General features: G+C 42.6%; 1 protein-coding gene and 1 long non-coding RNA gene across 2 annotated transcripts; one reads left to right on the forward strand and one right to left on the reverse strand.

The window, feature by feature from the left end:
* Positions 1 to 1781: 1781 nt before the first annotated feature.
* rhoca (ras homolog family member Ca) lies at positions 1782 to 14584 on the forward strand. Its single transcript, XM_056436676.1, has 5 exons — positions 1782 to 1919; positions 8659 to 8816; positions 11017 to 11137; positions 11551 to 11681; positions 13151 to 14584. The coding sequence occupies exons 2-5, from the start codon at positions 8661 to 8663 to the stop codon at positions 13322 to 13324; spliced, it is 582 nt and encodes a 193-aa protein (XP_056292651.1). The 5' UTR covers positions 1782 to 1919; positions 8659 to 8660; the 3' UTR covers positions 13325 to 14584.
* Positions 14585 to 17255: 2671 nt separating this feature from the next.
* On the reverse strand, positions 17256 to 18355 carry LOC130207903 (uncharacterized). Its single transcript, XR_008834348.1, has 2 exons — positions 18198 to 18355; positions 17256 to 18101 (listed from the first exon to the last, which is right to left on the reverse strand). It is a non-coding gene; the product is annotated as an uncharacterized LOC130207903 (long non-coding RNA).
* Positions 18356 to 18679: the final 324 nt, after the last annotated feature.

The following is an 18679-nucleotide window of genomic DNA, read 5'->3' on the forward strand; positions in this document are numbered from 1 at the left end:
TAAAACATGTACTCCACTAAAGTCTACTCAACTAAAAGTCTTGTAACTTGAGTAATAAAGTATTCCCCACAAATCCCTCAATGTATTCAGAATGGACCCTTCCACGGTGTCACGCAGTTCTATATTAGTGAGTCGATTAACATGGAAGCAGCATTCGAATGTGGAGAATGTGAAGAATTTCAAGGCCTCTTTCGCCTGAGCCACACAGATGTTTCCACTTGTGCCTGATTAGGCCTCTCAGGGCCGCGTTAGTGCGTACGGAAGAAACTAAACAGAGACCCGTTCAAAGTCGACAGCTCCATAGCATTACCAGACATCAAAAACTCCACTTCAATCATTATTTTAATTTAATTTTAATATCTTACTAAATTGTCACTTTTTAAAAGTTGCAGTTAAATTCGACAGAGCAAGGAAAATAGTCAAAGCATGATCAATATACAGTCATAAAAGAGTTATTTGAGGTCAAACACAATGTACAACATGTGTCTCCCTTTAGAAATGATAGATTGTAGGTCTGTGAAAAGAGAAAAAAGCTCCAATCAGCCTCAACCTGAGCGCAGATGTAATCAGCAAGAGTGACAACACCTGTGTGGGTGCGCCGGGCCTTTAATCAGTACGTTGATTGGTCACTGCTTGTGTGTCACATCTTTCATTGTAAATCATGAACAATAGCTGCAAATTAATGTCACAGAGTCCACAAGTATCTCACAATATTTTCCTCTCAAAGGTTGTGGAGTAGAGGCATACAAGTTAAGTAGAAATACTGCAAAAGTGTACTTAACTACACCACTTGAAGAGCTACTTTCAACCACTTCTTTTTATTTTGAAAAGAAAAGGACAGACCATAATAATTCCGTTCAGACTATATTTGAGGTAAGACACAAAGTCACACCACGCAGCCTGCAGCAATGTTCCTGTCTGTTCAGATATGAAGTGATCTTTTATGTATGTGTTGCTGTGACACACTGGTGAGATCCACACCCACCCCTCCTGTTGCACGAGTCTTCTTGTACTACGGATGATGTCATCTTTGACCGGGGAGGGGAGGAGGGACCTGGGTGACTCCTGCGCCCGCAGCAGCTCAGTCAAGTTAGTAAGAAGTAACCACATCTACACCGGAAATACAGGAAGCAGCCTTCAAAAGAACAGTGTAAACGTTGTAAGTAGGCTACATTGGTGCACGAAACCAAATAATTCATATGCATAATGTAATATTGACGATTAATCAATTAATAAGGTTTTATGTGATTTGATTAAACACAGTTGTATTTAGGATACATGCACCATGTGTCAAAATGCACCATATGAGCACAATAGAAGGCCACAAGATGATGTCGTCCAATAATGGAGGACCCAGTTAACATTATACTATAGTAATACAAATGTATTGACATATATTTATATATTTATTTAAAGTATCAAATTCAGTAAAAATCGGTGAACATAGGTCGTGCGAGACAATTTGGTGACGTGGCCTTGCTAAAAATACACCAAGATCCTTTATACAAGTCACTATAAACAACTAAAAACACAAGAATGTTAATGATAATAAACATCTCAACCTTTTGTGGTGATATATTTTTTCAATATTTCAACACTAGTATTTACTACACAGCCTATTTGTATTGAATACCAACTCATCGCCCGAGTGAAGAAGACCGTGATGGATTCTGACCGTAACGACCTTTTATTTTGAAAATCCTAAACGGAACCGGCTGTCAGTCCGCCTGGCGCAGCTCGCCTCTGGTGTGGGTGGGAGGATCCAGCTCGCCTGCCCCGATTCTCAGCACCTTCTCTGTAAAATTAGCGAATACTGCAGCAAGAAGTGACTGAGCGTGCGTGTATATTCTCGTGTGCGCGTCTCCTGGTCGAGCCGAAAGCGGAGGATTAATATAAAAAACTCATCTGGCTGTTGACAGGTAATTATGAAACGGAAGTTTGACTTGAGCTTCTTATTTGAGTCAAGTCGACAGTGTCATTATGTGGGTCACTTACTTGGGCGAGAGAACAAGGTGTTGGCTCGCGCTTATACTAACGAACGCTCGCTCTTTTACCTGCTTAGGTTGGTAGTTTATTCCCGGACTATAATTGAAGTGTACAACCAGCGCGAGTGTATAGTTTCCTGTTACAACTGTTGATCGCTTCATTGCTGGTAGTTTCAAAGTCAAAGCAGCAGATCAGACCCTGTTGGGACACTGTCCGACTGCTGCGACCTCAATAAGCCACTCCGCATGGCAAATCTCCCAATGAGCCATTTCTATTCCTGGGAGCGTTTAATTTCCTCATTACTAAGACTTTCGTCTCAGGGCGTTGCTCGAACTGCCATCAGTGATTTATATAACCACCACAAAACAAGTGGAAGGGGAAATCTGGTGAGTTATTTTAGGCTGAAAACGCCCACGTTGGTTTCATTTAAAATTAAATCAGATGTGGGTTTTTAAAAATTCTGTGTTTAAAAACCCACATCTGATTTAATTTAAACGGATTCTATATCAGAAGAGCCCAATCTCTGACTTAAAATGTCCATTCAATTATAATATTTGGTCCTCATCCTGTATTCAACTGTACTGGAAAAATCTACCTGTCATGACAAATGTATTGTTGCAGGTTGACGTTGACAGCAAATCTATATGAAGGATGGAACGATTAAGTTAATTAATGGATTTGTGATGGACAGAACAGTTTGGGAAATATCATTCTTTTTCAAATAATTTGTCAAGCAAATATTCACTCGTTCCAGCTTCTCAAATGTGAATATTTGCTGCTTTTCTCTGTTTCGTAACCTTTCAAATTGAATGTCTGGTTTGAAATAGACTAAACAATCCATTCAACAGTTTCAGCTCAGCCCTTATTTTCAGATGTTTGAAATACATTTCACGAGCAGCTTCAACTACACACTGGTATTCCTACTTTATATATTACAGCTACATCTAACAATTTGTATCGTTATTTCTAAGTTTATTAATAATTTTTTCATTTATATATATTTTTGATCTGTAACATGTCAGAAAGTAGTGATCATCAACATTTCACATAGCTTGATTTATCCAATGGGACATTGTCGTCCATCAACAAAACATTCAACTACCCTTTTTTATCATAATTGTAGTTTTTAATGCTGCTTACAGAAAATATGCGTTACTTTTTGATAATTTATTAATAGTTTGAATCATTTAGATTGTAGGCTTCTATCCTAGTAAAGTGAATATCGTTCAGCTTTTTCATTGCTGGTCCACCATGTCCCTGAGATGGTTCTGGTTGTTTTTAAAAATAATTTCCTTACAGTACAGACTAAATGGATTCATTAAGAAACTGATCTCTCCAATGGGGGCATTGCTAATAAAAGTGCGCGTGAGATCAGGTTTGTCTTCTTGTGAGCTGAGTTATTGAACACAGGTGAGTCATGAGGCCTCTTGTCTTTGGGTTTGGCCATCGCCCTTCTTCCTCTCCTGTCGGAGCGTCCGTCTTCCTTCAGTGCATGATGGCTCCTTGAAGATGACCACGCTGTGGGTCAAGGTAATGAGCCCATGTGTTTTGAGGCTCTTCTGGTCATGAGGCGGATGAAACCATAACACTCGTTTAACATTCTGGGAAATCTGCTTTGTTTCCGAAATATCTACATTATATATTTTCGTCTGAGAGAGGAAATCGCATGTCTTTACCAACATTTCTAACTATTTCCATAATTATCTTTTATAGAGTCTGATGTATTTGTTCTTTGTATGTATAAAGAAGTTATTGCCCTCGAGACGCCTCGAAGGAGATGTCATACTTGGGTTTTATTTCATGGGCTGGCTGATTTTTGGGACATTTGGTCATTTCCATGGGTGGACCAGTGAAGTGCTGGCTCAATGAGACTTAAGGCGCTGGTTTGTTTGTAGCATACGCCCCAAATAACGTAAGAAGCTGACCTGGTGATCCGTTTTTTACTCTACTGCTTTTGTGAAAGAGAGTTCGGCACACGCATTTAATTCTGATGTGCCTGAGCCCACAGCTCGTACTCAGGAATCTCGACGTTGTGTCCATGAGAGCTTGATCCGAAACAGCCGAGAAGCTTTCATCTCTCGCATGTGATCGGATGTCTGTTGCCTCCTGTCAGATTCAGTCAAATAAGATGCGTTTCACACCCGGTTAAAGGTGGGGGGGGGGGGGGGGCAGCCGGTGACGCAGGCCGTCTGTCTGCGCCGACTCAGCCACGACCTCTGCCAGTTTATGAAATCTGACCCCAATCGCAGACAGTCTGATTCTCAGGTGAGGCTAATTATTGCGTTACTTTCAGATCTAAATGCTTCTTCTTCAGAAAGATCATTGTAACAACAGAAATTATTTCTGAGAAAATGACTTGTAGTTGGGAAACCAAAGATGCCTGAAAGCATTCCTGGGGGGGAAAGAAAAGCATGTCCCTGAAGTACTTTGAAAGCTTTTTTTAAAATTCTGTAGTAAAATACTTTTTGCCTTCCTTAGAGATTTAGCCTCGACTCTCTGAGTGAATGTTTATCTCTCAAAATCCAGCCTTGCTTTTATCGTTAGTTGTCGGCCTTTAATCTCCAAGCGGAGTCTGCCTGAGCTCCTTGACGACTCTTTTCGTAAATGGCAACAACATAAAAATCCCAGGAAATAAGTTTTCAGTCATCAGCTGATGAGAGAGAGAGAGAGAGAGAGAGAGAGAGAGAGAGAGAGAGAGAGAGAGAGAGAGAGAGAGAGAGAGAGAGAGAGAGAGAGAGAGAGAGAGAGAGAGAGAGAGAGAGAGAGAGAGAGAGAGAGAGAGAGAGAGAGAGAGAGCCGGTTGGACGAACAAAACAATCAAACACGGACTCACTTCCTGTTATATGTTTTCTTGTTTGGTGGGCGTCGGAACAAAAAAAGTCATCATGATCATCTCAGGAACAAGGCCTTTTATGGGTTGTATGTTTGTCTGCATTCAGGCGGCGCTGCCTCGTCGGTTTTCGGGTCACGCTCTGCCAACGCTGCTCGGCCTGTTGCATAACACCTGTAAGCCTCGGGGAGCGAGGGAGGCGGTGTGTTCATTAACCCGGGGCCTTGCTCAAATAGTTACAGGAAGTGATGGTGCTTTCCTTTTTGTTTTTGAGTGACTCCTCCATGTTGTGTGTGGATCAAGTTTAAAGTGTGCGTTCCACACTTACCGCTTTGTCTGCTTTTTTTTGCCAGTGAGCTCCATCCTTCATTTGATCATGTTAACTTTTAGTCTGCAAACAGGGTTACCTCTGTTTGAGTGTTTTTTTTCTCTCAGTTCAGTAGGTTTCTGTTTGTCGGCACAATAATGGAAATACTACTTGCCTTATTTTCATAACACTTGGTGGAAGGGTGTCGCGTGGATCAAGTAAGAAACTCACCGAATTGTGTATTATGCATACATTAATTGTTGAGGCACTGAAACATCACAAAATAGTGAAAACTCTTGTGAAAAATGTTGACGTCTACAGTTCACACGGTCTGCCTAAGCAACGCTTCAAAAGTTACTCGAAGTAACTCAAAATACTACATTTTTAATGATGGATGAGGAAAAGAACAAATCCTTCCAGTTCGAAGCTGGAACCAGTAAATGTGGCAGGGGTGCTCTATAAATTAAAGGATTAATAAATGATCAGAATGCTTGCCGATTGATTATTTGTTCATTAACTTTATTAAAACGTTGTGTTTTAATTGGTGTGTTTTGGATGTGCTGACCCTTGTTACCTTTAGGAAGAGAGCCAAGCTACCCGTTTCCCCCCGTTTACAGTCTTTATGCTAAGCTAAGCTAACCGTCTGCAGCGGGCAGCTGCAATCCAGGAAGTCCAGTTTTTAAGTAACAGATGTGTGAATGTTTTTGTTAATACTCTGAGACAATATTTTTCCCTCCTACTATATTATCTTTTGTTGAGACGAGCGTGAGGTCGCCGGTGGTTCACAGCGTCAGACGGACGCTCGCTGGAAGATTGTGAGGAAGTGTGCTGACGGGTCACTTTAAATAAACTAGAACGGGCACTCGGTAGAGCGCATACCTTTGCATATCACAAGATTGGGCATTGAATTGTGAACATTTTGGCATTAGCTGCATGCCAATTGGATAAAAATTGGATAAATTTTTTTTTACAGCTATGGTTAAAAAGAAGATTTTGACCTTTTCATGACCTTGACCTTTTATCCGAAAGATCCCAAAATCTAATCAAATGGTCCCCGGATAATAACCAATCATCCCACCAAATTTCCTGCAATTCGGTTTAATACTTTTTTAGTTATGCGAGTAACACGCATACAAATAAATAAATAAATACACGGCGGTCAAAACATAACCTTCCGCATTTTCAATGTGAAGGTAACAACTCTTATCACTGAATGTTGGTTGCAAATAGTAGAGGGCAATTATTTTACTCCAATAAATACAACATAATATTTAAGACCAGTTGAGTCAGTCATAGTGACGGGCGAATGAAAATATCCGCAGCGTGAACCGAATGATTGTCCCTCGCGTCACACGTGCCTTCGTTCAGTCGTGTGGGGGTCAAAGGTCAGCCAGCTGACACCAGTTGCAGATAAGTGGTGGACATTCACATGTCGTGATGACATCAGACTTTTGGTACAAATGCCGGCTGAAACGCGATGAACCGGCTCGCCGCGGACGGCGAGAGGAATCGGTTACCGCTGGCAACCACCTCGACGGCCTCCTCCTCCTCCGTCGTCGTTGGTAACCGTTAGTAAGTTGAGGACATTCGTCACAGGCCGTAATGAGCACGCATCATTTATTTTTTAAATATTCTGTTTTCTGGTTAAGTGTAATCGCATCATCGTTGAAGTGTTCGCAACTACAGGGGAAGTATATGTTGAGGGGATTTTCTTACTTGGGACTTCAATATGAAACGTGTGGTTTCAACAGGAGTGAGCACACTACCAGTATTTTCTTGATTGGTCGAACCCGTGCAACTGCAACCTCAACGCACCACAACCGAGGGAGTGGAGAGGGTCTCCGGGCATCAGTAGAACATGTGAATAAACCATGACCAAAGTTCCCATGAAAAGGACTTAACGCCAGAAGTTTATGAAACACACCCAGTATTTCCTGTCTGACTACTGGTTACGCCAAGTCTGAATATCCATGGAAACGGGGGCCTGTAAGAATGTCTTTCTTTTTCTCTTAACAGTTTTTTTTTTTAATACCCTTGGTTTCTTTGCTCACTTTGCAACTTAACTTGTTTCTATAACATTTATTTTGTTTGGATAAATGTATGCACTGTGACAGAATCTGTATTGTACAGAATAATGAGTTTAATTTATGAAAAAAAGATAAATTAGTGTAGTTTTAACTTCTAATGTGTCCAAAGATGTTTCTTATACATCGGTTTTTAATTGAGTTTCAAACCTTCAACTTATATTTTCCAATGAGTGTTATAATCAACTTTGCAATGAAGTAGTTAGACCTGCAATGATTAGTTGCATGACAGAAGATGTATACAACAACAATACAGCGCTTTGGGTAACTGGGGAGGATTTAAAAAAAAATCCTTTTCATTCATTTTTTTCAGCCGTTTCCAGTCTTTATGCTGAGCTTTTTGTCTTTTCTACCCATGTTCACAACTCTTTTAACCGCAACTACAGCGCGACACTGGGCCGACATGTGCGCAGCAGGTTTAGCTTTCGGCTCTTTTTTTTTTTCATTTTGAGAGAATTGGGGTGTTATCTACTGCCCAAGCAGTGTTTCTTGAAAAGCCTCCGGAGACATCAGACGCAGGATAGATCTTTAGGACACCAGTAAGTGCTTCACCAGCTGCTCCGACTTCCCGGATGCTTTTTTTTCCTCTCCACACGTTGCAGAGGGAAACAACCGGGGAGGCCGCGGAGCCCAGTGGCGCATTCCTCCGTGCACCAGCTTGTCTTAACAACCCCCGTCCTCCTGTCTTTTCTCTTCCCCATCCATCACTCCACGATCCTCCTCCTCCTCCTCCTCCGTTCTTCATGTAGCTTTTGTAGTGTCGATTTGTCATCCTTTCCGAGCACCCCCTCGGGTGGTGCCGAACTGTCAGTCAAAGATGTCGGAGTGGTCGCTTTGAAGCCACACGGCAGGACATTGTGTTGTTTTCTCCGCTCGTATCTTTTGGAAAAAATGTAAACATGTGCAGCGTAGAATACACAAATGGGTTGACGAAGCGTGACTGAGTTTTTGTTGGCTCGTTCCTACACTGGGACGAGCAAAACCTCCCCAAAAGTTTCCTTTTTACCTTCGCATTGAAAATGCGGAAGGTTATGTTTTGATCGCCGTGTATTTAATTAATTATTTATTTATTTGTATGCGTGTTATTCGCATAACACAAAAAGTATTAAACCGAATCGCATGAAATTTGGTGGGATGATTGGTTATTATCCGGGGACCATTTGATTAGATTTTGGGATCAATCGGGTCAAAGGTCAAGGTCAAGGTCATGGAAAGGTCAACATCTTCTTTTTACCATAGCACGGTCAATTTTTATCCAATTGGCATGCAACTAATGCCAAAATGTTCATAATTCAATGGCCAATCTTGTGATATGCGAAGGTATGCGCTCTACCGAGTGCTCGTTCTAGTTTGTCTTTTTGTAGTACTGCTGATAATTTTAACAGACAAACTTTGTTGTTGTTGTTTTTTAATGACATTCTTGTAAAAGCTCTCCCCTCGTTTCCCAACAGAGATGGCCGCCATCCGGAAGAAGCTGGTGATCGTCGGGGATGGAGCCTGCGGGAAGACGTGTCTCCTCATCGTCTTCAGTAAAGACCAGTTCCCGGAAGTCTACGTCCCAACAGTGTTCGAGAACTACATCGCGGATATCGAGGTTGATGGAAAACAGGTCGGTACATTTGAAGCTGGCGTAAAGCGGTCGTTTCTGGAGCGTCGGAAGTCTTTCCGTCATAAAAGCAACACTGGCCTTAAAGTAGTTAAGTGAGTGACCTCTCTGACCTTTTGCTTTGGAAAGAGGTCATAAATGAGCACTTCACGGCGACATGCATGGTTTTTCTCAGGCTGCTCGTCTCCTGGAGAAGACGTAGAAATACAGAAACTAGACAAAGTATTTTTCTATCATTATTTGACTGTTTAGCTTACATACTTGGCCCCCTCATTAATGTGAAGAAGGTGTTCCACGACTATCTATATACTAGAAGTGTTTACTGTAGTTTACAACAATGTGTGTAAACGGTGTTTACTATAGTGAGCAATAATGTAGGACTTTTATTAATCACGGTCTTGTTGAGTAATCACTGAACTGTAATGTGGACACTTAAATTAAATGGCGGAGGGTAAATTAAGTGCGTTAAATATTTCATAAAGTAGGGCTGCACATTATATTCTCGCTGATTGTTTTTTTTAATGTTTTATTCCAAGAGTTGGTGAGCGGATGGAGTGTTTGTGTACGGTTCATTTCTCAATTCTTTTCAACACACGAAGTAATGTCATTTATTTTTATTTCAACAAGCAATTTGTTGTATTTAACAAAACTTAGTAAACTGTAGTGCGTGTTTATTTATCGCTCGTAATAATGTTTCCGCGATATTCGACACAGAGTAATTGCATATTTCCCTTTTTTATATATTGTTCAGCCCGAGGAAAAGGGGATTTATTTCGGACAACGTAATGGAACCGACTCATTAAAGTCCTGCTCCCAAGTGTGTGTGTGTGTATGTATTTGTGTGTGTGTGTGTGCGAGCGATATCTCAAATCTGACTCGGTCAGCAGATGGTTTGGTTTTGTTCCCTTGAGCCGACCACTGCTGCAGGATCACCGCTTGCCAAAACAGGAAATGACTGTACTTCCCAGCTTCCTGTTCAGACAGGGAACAGGGATGTCTCCTGGCAATCCCTCTCCGCCCACCGGGACCCTCCTGGCCGATAAACGTCTCTCATTTCCTGTCCTGGTCGCATTTAGATTGGGGGCCGAGGACGGGTTAACTGCTGTGTTCTGGACAGGAAATGTAGAGTTAGGGATTCGTCTAGGGGATGATTTTGGTCAAGAGATGCGTGTGTGTGTGCCCATTTTAAGTTCTCCTCTCCAGTTTTCAAGAGGATGATGTAAGAAATGTCCAATTAAACAACCAGATGGATCGGGTATTTTCAGCCCCTGAATTTGAGCCCCTCGCAAGGATGAAAACATTGTCTTTCTGGCCTCGTCGATGGGTTGGACAGCCTCTAAATAAAGCAGTTTTCCCCTCCTTTTCCTCCCTAAAGCGTTCCGTACAACAGGTCCAGTGGGAACATAACTCTGGTTGCTCATGCAGTGAACTTCCTCCCACCCTCTGCAAACCTCTATTTTGATCCCGTTGTGACGCCTGCGCTCTCTGCCGGCTTATCACAGTTTATTTTCACTCAGCAAATTTACAGTATTTAGTTTTTTTTCCTCCCTTTTTTTTTTTTTCAACACAGTGAGTCAAATAAAGGGCACCCGGTGACGCTGGTACAGGGACAGAAGGCATCTGGTTAGATGTCTCCCTAATCCCCCACTTTCCCTAATTGAATTAATCGGCGGTGTTATGGGAGGCCGTGCCTGAGTTAGTTTCCACAACCCTGAGAACGTAGCGGACTTGTGAATCAGGTCAGAGCTGCAGTGCAGATGAGGAGGAGATAAACAACATAAAACATACACATCTTAAGTGTTGATGAGGGTGTGTGTGACAAGAGGAGGTTGTTAGTTAAACAGTCCTGATATTTAAAGCGATGGCCTTTGGGGGAAAATGTTTGATGTGCACAACATCGAGGTTCATGCGTCATACTCCAAATCGTCCCGGCTCTTCGGGGATGAGAAAATAAAGTTCATTAATAATGATGTCTTGACTGGTTGAAAGTTTTAATCACCTGGAAAAGTGAGACGCATTTCTCTGGGTAAACCTTTTTTTCTTTCCTCTTTTTTTTTTTTTGGAAGGCTTCAAATTACAGAATATCCACCAAAATGTCGTCATTGAAATAAATCATGGAGAGAATCACTCTGTTTCTAAAACAACCACCATCGTGTGTGTGTGTGCGACTTCTCACTCCGTCTTGTCTTCTGATTTCTCTCAGGTGGAGTTGGCATTGTGGGATACTGCAGGCCAAGAGGACTACGACCGGTTGAGGCCTCTCTCCTACCCCGACACAGACGTCATCCTCATGTGCTTCTCCATCGACAGCCCAGACAGCTTAGGTAAGGAACTGCCGACATGTCTTTTTTAAATTTGTATATTTAAACAAGGTCAGTCTGAATGGGATGAACCTGAACGATGACTCGTATGTCACGCTAACATACCTGACTTTGCCTGTAAAAGTGCTATTTTATTATTGTGTTAATCCTCAAAGAATCAAGGCTGTTTTAAATCAGCCGTTTGTTAAATGACTTTATGGACTTGATGGGAAGTAGGATTAGTGCAGCTAAAAACATCTTTGCCTCAGGCCGTCTGCAGAGCGATCCATCACCAGAAGAGTTCTGCTCCGTGACTCTGCACTGCCTGTCCCTCTTTATAGCCCCCCTCCCCACTCTCGCTCTCTTACGCGTATGTGTGCTTACTCCTCGTCTCTCTCTCTCTCTCTCTCTCTTTCTTTCGCTCTCTCCCGGGACAGAAAATATCCCGGAGAAGTGGACGCCGGAGGTGAAGCACTTCTGTCCCAATGTGCCCATCATCCTGGTGGGGAACAAGAAGGACCTGAGGAATGATGAGCACACCCGGAGAGAGCTGGCCAAGATGAAGCAGGTATACAAAAAGCCTCTGAAGGGGGGGAGGAGAAAGAAAGAAGAAACTGCACTAAAGTAATCGGGGAGAAGGAGGCACTTCTTCCGTACTCGGCCACTTAAAGGCCCGATGCTATGTCCAGGGTGGAATCGTTTAATGAGTTTCAGTTTAGGAAGCATCTATCTAATATCCACAGGAGTACAAACTTCTGAAATCTATTGATGAGATGGGAAAAGGTGTCACTTTTTATATTTTTAAAACCCATTTTTAGAGTTAACTTTTCAGTCTTACTGTATTAACGGCAGCATATTGGTCCGCTGTGTCCCAGCATGCACTGTGGCCGTTCCCTGCCGGTCTCAAGGTCCACCCCATAACAGCCACGTGTTGACAAAGCTCTCCAGCTCTTTCAAAGTCCACCATCAGCTGCTCAGGAGCCGTTGGACACAGAGCAGCACTGAGTTATCAGTTGAAGTGCTTTGGATCGGGCGGGGTCTCACACACACACACACACACACACACACACACACACACACACACACACACACACACACACAGGCGTTGTTGATCTGACGCATGTAAGCTATGATGATTAACCCTTGTGTTGCCTTTGGGTCATTTTGACCCGATTCAATGTTTCACCCTCCTGTTACCCTTATATTTACTAACATATTTTACCTTTTGGGTTCAATTTGACGCCAGCAATTAAAACCTCCAGAAAATTATTAGAATTAATATTGTTTTCCAAGTTTAAGTGTGAGGCACTTTATGTTTGTTTGTTGACTACCGAAAGAACACCGACATTAAACATTGAATGGGGTCAAATTAATCCTAAGGCGGGGGGAGGGTGTAATATTGATTCGGGTCAAAATGACCCTAAGGCAACACAAGGGTTAAGCTGCGAGGGTTGGTGAAGTCGTGTGTACCTGAGTGTCTGATCCCAGTAACTGATGTGTAAACGGGCAGAAAACACAGGCGCATCAAATTCATCTTTTGTGGTTTTATAAGAGACGGACAAACAATTTAGGGCCGGACCAGCATGTTCAGGCATGCTAGGTATTTTCATTTTTGATTATTACATTACATGTCATTTCGCTTTTATCCAAAGCGACTTACAATCCTGTTACATTCATACACTGTAGACGCAGCTACAGGGAGCAACTCAGGGTTAAGTGTCTTGCTCAAGGACACATCGACTAGGGCGGGGATTGAACCTCCAACCCCCTGATTGAAAGACACGCCTGCTACCCACTGACCTATAGTCACCATATGAATAAAATGATTATTTTCCCAATTCTTCATATATTGTGTATGAACATGAATAGTTTGCAAAAGCAGTAGTGTAAAAATGCAATTTTTTTTTTTTTTACCTAAATGTAGAATAATGTCGTGACGTTCAATCAATCCCAAAGTAACGGCGATAACCGTCGCCTCAGCAAAAAGACGACATTTTTGTGCATCACCTCACAACCATGTCTGCTCTCCCCACGCAGGAGCCGGTGAAGCCTGAAGAAGGCCGAGAAATGGCCAGCAAAATCAGTGCATTTGGCAGTTTGGAGTGCTCCGCCAAGACCAAGGACGGCGTGCGGGAAGTGTTCGAGATGGCCACTAGGGCGGCGCTGCAGGTCCGCAAGTCCAAGAAGAAAATGGTCTGCGCGCTGCTGTGAAGCGGTCCAGACGCCATCAAACCAACTGACCAATCGGAAGAAGAAGAGAAAAAAAATTACAACTTACGAAAAGGACTGACCTTTTACCAAAATGGCCTCTTTGTCCCGGATCTCCCATTTCACAATAACGGGGCAGGCAGACGAATCAAAACGCAAAGAAACCGAATACGGGAAATGAACTTTGTCTATATAACAACCGTGCTTAGAAATTGATGTTTCAAGTTCCTTTTTTCTTTAATTACACAAGGAATCTTTCCAATTTTTGTTTTTTTCCCTTTTTATATCTGTAATGTCACGAGGCGGTAACGGGTGCACATATTTGTATGAAATATTGTTCTTCGCGCGCTTGAGCGAGCGGCGTCATTCCCTGCTTGTATAAAGTCTTCATGGCGTGTCCAGACTGTCCCGTTAGCATCACTTCCTGATCTCTTCACCATAAGAGCGAGTGCCTTCTTCTTCCTTTTCCTTTTCCGTTTCTACACCACTGTCTAATGCTATTTGTCAGCTAGCTAACATTACAAGTGAGGGGCTCCCTGTTGTGCCCATCTGTCTGTACCTCGCGTTGTTGCCGTGGAAACCCAACAAAGCCGTAACTCTTACCAAGCGCAACCAAATGGTCGCTTGTGTCATTGTGGTCCGCGTTCCTAAAATAATAATAAAAAGAGGTTTTCGTAACTCTGTGCTGTGGGCCTCGAGATGTCGGGGGAGGGGCGCGTGAGAGCTAGCCCATTGAGACGCAAGCTAACGTGGCTACGACGATGGCCGCTGGGTCCAACGGCAGCAGAAACCAAAGTGAAGGCCACAGTCTGGTGAAACCTCCCCGTCTTTGTTCAGCGAGGGCGGACGAGTTCAGCCTTTCTTCTGCCAGTCAGTCACGCTCACCGGCGGAACCTGTCTGTTGGACCCGTCAGCCCGGTCATGGAAACCATGTCTCGTTCCAGCTGTAAACACTGGTGTGTGTGTGTGTTTGTTTTCCAGTCGGACGACATTCTCTACGTGTTTGAGAGGAGTTGTTTTATTCCCCCCCCCCCCCTGCCTTCTCTGTTGCGTTGTGCCTTTTCTTTTTTTCGTTCTCCCCCAGCACCAGATAAACCACCGGCTCCACGCCAACCCGATACCGACCGACAAGGTCAAGAGTGACCTTTCTGATATGCTTCACGAAGATTGGTTATTTAAATTGCTCCAAGCATCAGAACAAATGTGTCATTGGTTTAAAGTTTCAGTCTTTTGTAACATAAATATTAAGATTTCATCCAGAAATGCTGTCATCTTTATTTTTCTTGACGGGGGAAAAGTAGGTTTTGACTCATTTACGGGTGGCGAAATTCTCCGAAAAGATGTCTTCGACATCCCTGGAAAAAGATATCCGCAGCCATAAATATTGTCTTTAATGTTTTAAGAGTTGTGTATTTCTGCCAAAAGAAAGTTGGTACAGCTGTGGACAAATGAAAACTGGGTTTATTCCTTTTGACTTAATCCCGATCTTCACTTCTTGGCGAGAAGATATTTTATGTCTCGTGAAAAGGAGCAGAATATCTTCAAAGGGTCACTCTCTTTGAACAGCTTTTGGAGACGCGTTAACCTCTCGGATCACTCCATTTTGAACTTGACATGCAGACGCTCAAAAGGCCCGGTGACCTGGCTGCGGCTCTTCGTGGAATTCCTTTTCTCGGCCTCGAGTACTCGACATGTTGCGGTCGGTCTACAAGGAGGGTGGATGTTGAATACTAATGTGAAATATCTTTGGATTTTGCATGCAACCACAAATACAAAGCCTGGAATGGCAACAAACCGACCCAGCAGGCCAAACCTGTATCTGTTATATAATCGTTATGTAACCTCATTCCCTCTACTGGCCGAGCTCATGTGCTTTCACTGGTGTTCCCAGAGAAAGTTACAACTAGTTCTTTCCCCAGCTCACATGAAGCATTCGACACACACACACATTACCTCAAGTCTCTCTCGGTTGGATCTTGTGTTTGGTTATGTGCATCATTGTGGACGACAACACAGACAAGGCGTAAGTAAACCGATTGGTACGCCTACATATGTTATCAAAATGAAGCTCGATGGTGTTTTGAGCCCTCACCGACGCCTTCCAGGCAGCGGCTGCCTGAAAGGCGCCGGAAGGTGGTCCCGCCCCCCAAAACTCTGATCCAATCAATGCGCTACCCCCACTTGGAGCGGAGCGCATATTCAAATCCACTTTTTGGAGCGCATTGCATATTGAAACCCGCGCATTTGGAGCCAAACCCACTTGGAGCGCATTTGGAGCGCATTTAACCCACTTGGTTCAACAATTTCAAAGGTACGTAGCTATTTTTGGGCCGGCTAATGTTGTGGTAATGTTATTTCAACCTGCTAGCTAGCAGATAGATGATGCTAATCTTAGCTGTGGTAATGTCATTTCTACCTGCTAGCGAGCTAAATCTGGTTAAAACATTAGGTAACAAAGTAAGATTAATTACTGCAGATTAATCACTGTATTTGAGTGATTGTTAATGGTTAGTGGTTATCTTTCAAATGATGCCTGTGAGGCACTTGACGTTGAGACTGGTTGACTTCCAGGCTGCTTTGGAATAAGGATACCTCTGAGGCAGCCACCAGTTTTTGGATAACTCTGAGGCATCATAGGTAGTGTTGACTACTTTATATCAATAAATAACTACTTTAAAGACTTTAAAGACTACTTTATATCAATAAAGAACTTCAGAAAGCCAGCTCCAAACTATTACACCCCAGTGTCAATAAGTGTTTCATTGTCACATTGGTATGTGCATCAAATCTGAATTTAATACTGTGTTCGTGTCATGATATGTCTTTCCCATTTTGTTAAGGCGGCCAAGGACCTGTGCTCCTCCGTCGGTGCTCTGGCTGCCAGGAGCATCGAATTTAAAGAAGTGGCCATGCTGCGGCATCAGACCCCACTGTGGCCACACGATGAGCCACGGAGTTCAAGTAATTTGCAATATTCCACATCCTATATCTGGGCTCTGACAGGTTTAATAGACATTATTTATCCTGAATTTATGTTTTTATCTTTTCCTCCAGACAACAGCTCCAGCACCTCGCCAACCAGGTGAGGTCAAATGAGCAATTTGACCTCCTCACGCACACCTTGGGGCCAGGAATGGTAGAGGTGGTGGTGGATATTTTTTAAAAGTGTGTTGACACACACATTGAAAATATTAACAATTAGCAATTTGTTGTTTGTTGTGTTCATTAATTAAATATCTTCATGTTCTACATCACTGTGTATGTGTCGTGAATTGGAAGTGTATTGAACTTGGCATCTTGATTTAACTAGTCTGATAATTTAGCTAGCTGGGCCTGAAATCGCATGGTGTAAATTACAGATCCGACATGTTAGGCATGTGGATTAAGGCAAATAGTCATGGTAACACAATATGTCAACACTAATTTCTACAGCTTCACATAAGGGTTTATTCCAGTAGAGTGTTACAAGTTAATGAAACCCCAACTTACATTAATTATTTTTTACAAATGTATCGTCAGAGGACACACACATGATGGAGGAGAGACATGACTGATGGGGTGTGACATATTCTTTATTGAAAATAAAGGCCAAATACAACCCTCATACACACAGTAAAATGGTAAAAACAAAATTTCACACGCAAACAGCTTAGTTTACTAAGCACTAAGGATGGCAGAATTTAATACACTATAAATATTATCTAAATATTTTATTGGGGCAGTGTGGGACAGGTCGGAAAACTGGGGAAAGACTAGTTACGGGTTCGCTGTCTTCGCCTGCGCTTAAATGCCCGTCGTGATGGACAGTTTGTATCTGCCGCTTGTTGTGGTCTGTCTTTGAATAGTTTGCAATCAGGTGGAGCAGTCCTCCTCCTGATCTCCTCCACCGTTATCTGGTATCTTTGTAAAAATAATTTCTGAGTCACACTCAAAGAAGGTTTCAATGTTTCAACAATATTATTCGTAACAATATTAGGATTTCATCTTCTTTACATACAGTACAGTATTGTACACATGTAATGTCTGTACATAGCCCTTCTGTCTTTACTGCCATCCCAACAGATGTTTCTATAACCCAAAACTGTGATGGGCTCTGGGGAAACCTGTCACATGGTGAAAAGGGACATTTTTGAGATTAGAGTGAAAATACTAGTAGGTCGAAACTCAGTATTTTGGTGAAATTGGGTTTTGATTCAATTATTATTCTATAACATGTCTATCATCCCTAAACATATCTACTTGTTTTTCATTAATTGAATGTGTTAAAATGTGCTTTATTCAACCAGCCAGTCTATTTAGAACCCCTCTCTTTAAAGTTGTTTTTGTCAAAATTCTATTCCATGAAATCTAACTGATCAGCTGACTTTGGGCAATCATAACATTTGAAACAGACAAATAATGAAAACATATTTGAAACAAGCTTGAAGTCAGCTTCCAAAAGGTCAAATTTCACCATGTGACTGGTTTTCCCAGATCCCATCACAAATGGTCTCAGCACTGTTACTACCACACTACCACTAAAAATATAAACCTGTCTTGAAGAAACCTATGCCTAGCTGTGCACTTCACCTTTTGCTCCGATGCCCTGAGCATGTCCTCAAAAGGCTGTGGACATTCTGAAATGCCGGCTGGGATGGGGCAGTAGGGGATGGTGGAGCAGCAGGGCCGGATGGGGCAGGAAGGGTGGATGGAGCAGCAGGGCTAGATGGGGTTGGGGCTGGGGCGGAGGCTCCACCAACCAGTGGTGACTGGTGGAAAATTGCGATCTTTGCAGATGGTCCTATAAAGTAACAAGAAGTAACCAAATTTGCTATATGAGGAGATGAACTAGTGTTGTAGTACTCGAGTCCAGATGGCAAGATAAAGAATAACTTACCACCTTTTGACACCTGCAGGGCCTTCCGCTTCCGTCCTACTGTATAAAGACATTGCAAGGAACTAATAAGTATTTTTTGGGGAATTATTGAAGTCATTGTTAAATGTCAGTGTGTGAAAGAGACTTTTTTTTAGTCATTAAAGTAGGTCTAGGTTGAACCTTACCCTTCCTGGGCACCATTTCTTCATGAACTGAAAGAGAAAGGCAATATGAGTGTGATTAGTATTATCACATAATGTTAGGCATATGCAATGTCAAAAATAATCTGGCAGATTTATTCAATAGGCCTATCTGTAGGCATGAGGACAATTTAACTAAGGGATATCAGTCTACAGTCAACCAGTCTCAACATCAAGTGCCTCACAGGCATCCAAAGCTAATTGGCTGCCTGAGAGCTAACCAGTGTTAGGAAGCAGCCTGGGAGTCAGCCCCTCTTAATGTCCGTCTAGATGCCTTACAGGTATCTAAAACCAACTGGATGC

Source organism: Pseudoliparis swirei, chromosome 18, assembly GCF_029220125.1.
Source record: "Pseudoliparis swirei isolate HS2019 ecotype Mariana Trench chromosome 18, NWPU_hadal_v1, whole genome shotgun sequence".
NCBI lineage: Eukaryota > Metazoa > Chordata > Actinopteri > Perciformes > Liparidae > Pseudoliparis > Pseudoliparis swirei.